The sequence below is a fragment of the Sinocyclocheilus rhinocerous genome, unplaced genomic scaffold (assembly GCF_001515625.1).
Source record: "Sinocyclocheilus rhinocerous isolate Xijiao unplaced genomic scaffold, SAMN03320098_v1.1 scaffold2240, whole genome shotgun sequence".
NCBI lineage: Eukaryota > Metazoa > Chordata > Actinopteri > Cypriniformes > Cyprinidae > Sinocyclocheilus > Sinocyclocheilus rhinocerous.
In genome coordinates, this window is record NW_015630383.1 from 135,263 (window position 1) to 140,106 (window position 4,844).

Sequence of the window (4,844 nt, forward strand, 5' to 3'; positions counted from 1 at the left end):
TAAGAGTGTAAATGCCTTACTGTATCCTCAATTTTTCCTTTATTTGTATTCATTTTTAAAGAAATGATTTTTTTTTGTGATTATCAACCACAAATGCTGTCGATTAAACTTAACTTGTACCCAATTCAAAATATTCCTTTGAAAAAGCATACACCTGCCTCTAAAATCATAAATGTGTCTCTATCTGCTTTACGCAGGAAAACAGATCTTCATAATGATCCCAACGATCCACCAGCATATGGTGTTTAACCAGAGCGAATTAAGGACGGGGAAACATTCCTCTAAATGACGCAATTACAGTAACGACTCGATGATAATTCAATCAAAAAAAGGTAGGATTAAATAGTCTGGAAATTATTTAGTCTGCGTGTATCTTGCAAGCCGGAGCTCCTGAGATCTCTATGTGTCTGAGGCTTCGGTGGGGGGTGTTAACCTCCCCTCACCTCCCCGCTCCTCTCCCTTCATTAGCAGAGGCTGAGGTTGTTATTTGAGAGGAAAGGGCTGTGTTGGCACGATTGGAGAACTGGATGCGGTGCCTATTTACATATAAAGAGCTCTATTAATCAAGGTAAGTGTCATTATGGAGGGGCTCATTGGGCAGCACAGTGTGGGTATTAAATAAAATTCTCCATGCCAGGCCGCCCGCGGCGGGCGATACGTCTTGATTTGTGGACTGTCAGAGACAGGCAGCGAAGATGGAGCCGGGGAAAGAAGGTGCGTGCGCGTGCTTATTTTGTTGCAGTAAACACATAATAGCATATGTTGAAATTGAAAACAAAGTTAAAAAGAGTAAAATAATATAAAAATTACAATTAGCTCAAAAACATATTGTAAAGTCATTTTTTTCTGATGTCTGTTGGCAATGATTATAGATATCAAAGTTGTCTGCTAAAGAATAGCGTTGATTGTAGTAGTGTATGCTATCCAAAATGAATGTTAATATGGCAGTACATGTTATAAATTAAGAAAACAGAATTAAATTATCTAAATTATATGGGGTAAATGCATACAGAATTAAAACTCATACATAATTAAAACTTAATTAATAGTGAAATGTCATGAAAAAGAAAAAGAAACTAAATGTAAAACTTAATTCTGAAAATAAAGTAAAATATATATTAAAGTCAAAATTCTTCTGATGTATTTAGGCAGAGATATCAAAGTTGTCTAAGTATGCTATCAAAAATTTTAACTTTTTAAGTATATACGTTATATGGTTTAAAATGCATACAGAATTTTAAAATATAGATACAAATGTCATGTAAGAGGGAAAAAAGTCTAGATTTGCAACTTAAAACGTAAATTTAAACTTAAATTTAAAACTTAAAATTTAAAATTCTTATGATTTATATTGGCAATGATAATATATACCATTTGTCTGTTTAAGAATATTGTTGATTTGTAGCCATATGGAATTATGCTATCAAAATAAATCCCAACCAAATATATTTAAAGGGTCCTCTCAATCTGCAATCCTCCATATCATACATTCACATTCTAAAAATGAGACTGAGTGTCACATTTGTGTAATTCAATAACATCTTTTACAAACAAGATGGTTACAAAATGAATAAACGTTCAGGAGAACTCTGGTGACCGAACAGCATTCCGGAATACTCCAACATAACATTTGACAACTTTTCGACTAGAGAAAAGTCCCTGTGAGACCCTGGGCAAACCTCATCATTGCTCCTATTCTTACTTTTATTTGTCTCATTGGGGCTTTGAACAGCGTCTAATAATAGTGTGAGAAATCAGGATCACCGGACTTGAAATGGAAATGTTAGAGATCCCTAACCCTGACTTCTAAGTGCTGAGAGGTCAAGCTGGCAAGTCAAAAGTCAAAGGTCAAAGGTTACTCACCAGTTATTCACTTGTAAGATGGTGAGGCCTGTATCCTGCGCTAGTTGCTTCTTCTGCTCTTCAGATGGGTAGGGGTGCTGCAAGACAGAATCAACAAGAAAAAATATATTAATGTGTAAAAAACCTCTGCAGTTAATAACACTGCTGTCCGATGATCCATAAAGCGATAATGAATGGAACATACAAATGTCTTCATTTTTTACAGTAAGTTGTGTATTTCTCCTCGCAGTCTCCATCAATAAAGCAAATCAAGATGACCTGACTTTTTCTTAAAAACTAATCTGTTTAAATGACTAATGACCTCAAGCATCAAGTCTACCCGCCCCATGTGAGACTGCAGGCAAAAACATGGATCCCATATGACTCTTTCAGGAAATTCCATCATTATGTATGATAGACTTCTCAGATGCAGCCCCGAGTTCGAGAATTTCCCTGCGTCTTATTGGCTGAGCGCTCGTGGTTTTGTTTGACATTATTTGACATTACTTGACAAATGATCGAGTGGGTGTGAAAGAGAGACAATGGAGAGTTTTGTTTAGGGTTGAATAGGGCTTGGCCCTTGGTGGCCCCGCGGTGGCCCCTGGCCCCTGATCCTCTTGCTCTCACTGTGAGTGTAGAGGGAGGGCAGCAGATGGCAGGCAGGGGTGAATGTATAGTCAGCGCAGGGTCGTGGGTGTGCACCAATTTTGGCACTGTCACGGCCTCACCTCCCGTGGTCAGTGGTGAGGGTTGGGTCCTGTTACATGTCTCGTTCCCTCTCTCTCACACACTGACAGAGATTTCTCTGCTCACCTCCTGGCTTGCTCGCTGTCATTGTGCTCATGAATGACTGTAAGCTCCACCCCTTTTCTACACAACCCAAGTGACGGTCGACTGCGAGCTGTGCTCTGGGATCCATCTTTAAACTCTTATCACAAAGCTCTCAGCAGGTTGTGCTGCGATTGTTCGCTAAAGTTTAGCGAGGAGCCTACGTGCTTAAAAGATTGAAGCAAGCTCGCTTTCAAAGAATCACACATATTTGCATGAATTCCACTTATGTCTATTAAGAAGCCTCCTCCTCGTCCCCATTTGCATGCCAAAGGAGATCTCTCTATCTCGTCCCAGTGCAACTAACAGTTATAACTGTAATGTTCCACTGAATCTTAATGTTCTACCTTTCTTTAAGATTGGCAGCACAGGGGGTCTTTATCGCGGACCTCTGAATAGGTCACAAAAGATGGAGGCTTAGACCATATGTAAGAGCCCCCGCATCTCAAACGTCGCACACTGGCTCAAAGTAGAACCCGACAAAACGTAATCCTGCAGCTTTTATTCAGCCCCGACCCCAAATGAATGCATGATCGCCTGGGTGTTGCAATGGGGGCCATTCAGAGGCCAAAGTCCCCTCTAACACTTTTTTTTTGTTTTTTTGTCAGAGGACACATCCTGCAATGGGAAACACTTTTGCTTCACAAATCGCTCTGAAAAGGATCTGGGAACAGAGAGAGGATAATTCAATTAGGCTCTCTTTTTTATCTCTAAACTCTAAAGGTGGGTAAAAGGGAAAGGGTTACTATGTGTACAGGACCTGTGTAGCCCTTAGAAAGTGCTGGATTTCTGAAAGAGAATGGAAAACAGGAAGACGCAAGAGAATGGTGGGAATTCGAGGAGGTGGACCAGTGAAAATGTGTCGAAATTCGAGGAGGTTTAGAATGCCACAAATCAACCCAAAACCTGCAAGTTTTGGGGAAACGTACTCAACCCCTGGGTGAATAGGTCCCTTGGTTTTGACAAGCAAAATAGATGGGAGGGCCGAGAGACAGATAATAACACACCCTGCTAGTTTTAATGCAGTTTGGATGCAGGTCGCTGAGCTGAGAACAGTGGAATTGAGCTAATTCGCCAAGAGACGCAGTTGGACACTCTGGCCCGTTTTCTAAAGGCTTCCAACTTCCGACCGGAAGATCTGAGAGCGTCTTACCGTGAGATGCTGGAAGAGCCACGCCCGCATTATGTTGGTCGCCACTTTGGGGAAGATTCCTCTCTTCTTCTGCCGTTTCTTGTCTTGGTCGTCCTCGTCCCCTGTTCCCGGAGATGCCAAGCTGTTATCCAAGCCATCTCCTGATAAACAAAAAGCAGGGCGAGAGAGAGAAAGCAAAAGAAGAAAGTCACTTTAATGAGATAAAACATCACCTTCATTTGTTTATTCAGACCGATCACCAGTGCCACTCACAAACACGATGTGAAAGAGCCACACAGGGGGGGGCTTGTTTTGATTAGCAACAGCAACACAAGGACCGCAGTGAGCAGGAGTATCCATGCAGTGAGAGGGAACGCTAATCAACAGAGCGAGATCTCTCCCGCTCTCTCTCGCTGTCTCAATGTCAGAGATCTCGAGGAAAGCTCTGCACCAACCCCAGTGCTATTAATTCAATGTGAGTTCTGTCTTTGACATGGGGTAATGAATGTCCAGGCTCTATGCTTGAATGGGGAATGGAGACTTGGCACTGCAAAGAGAATATCTGATCTGAATTAGCACTCAAAATAAAGTCGAAAAAACATAAATAAAGCAAAGCCTGTTAGCGGTTGTTGAGAAAACCGTGTTAGACTTTAGAAGTTAGTAACTGGTATACCGTGCAGGGACAGAACATATGATGCTAAACCGCTAATTTACCGCTTACAGTAGCCTCACTGCAAGGCGGAACTAAGTTTAGTTAGTGGTCACCAGTGTTGGGCAGTAACACATTACTTAGTAACGCGTTACTGTAATTTGATTACTTTTTTAGTAACGGAGTAATTTAACGCGTTATAATTTTCAAAACAGTAATTAGAGTATAGTTACAAGCCGAGGTCTCTATACGTAACTGCCGCGTTACATTGCTGACAGAATGCAGTGATTTATAATCTAGATATTAAAAAGGATGTCGAGTCGAGTCCCAGTGGATTAGAGACCTGCTCCCACGAGACCCGACGCAACAGAGTGCGGCGCGGGACAAGATGAG

General features: G+C 41.3%; 1 protein-coding gene across 1 annotated transcript in view; it reads right to left on the reverse strand.

Annotated features, from left to right (window-relative positions):
- Positions 1-1,859: 1,859 nt before the first annotated feature.
- The window catches only part of LOC107740301 (homeobox protein Meis2-like), a 13,032-nt gene continuing 10,047 nt past the window's right edge, over positions 1,860-4,844 (reverse strand). The window contains exons 7-8 of the mRNA XM_016552683.1: positions 3,824-3,963; positions 1,860-1,940 (exon numbers count right to left, since the gene is read on the reverse strand). Of these exons, the coding sequence (XP_016408169.1) occupies positions 1,860-1,940; positions 3,824-3,963 (221 nt within the window). The remainder of the gene's footprint in view (positions 1,941-3,823; positions 3,964-4,844) is intronic.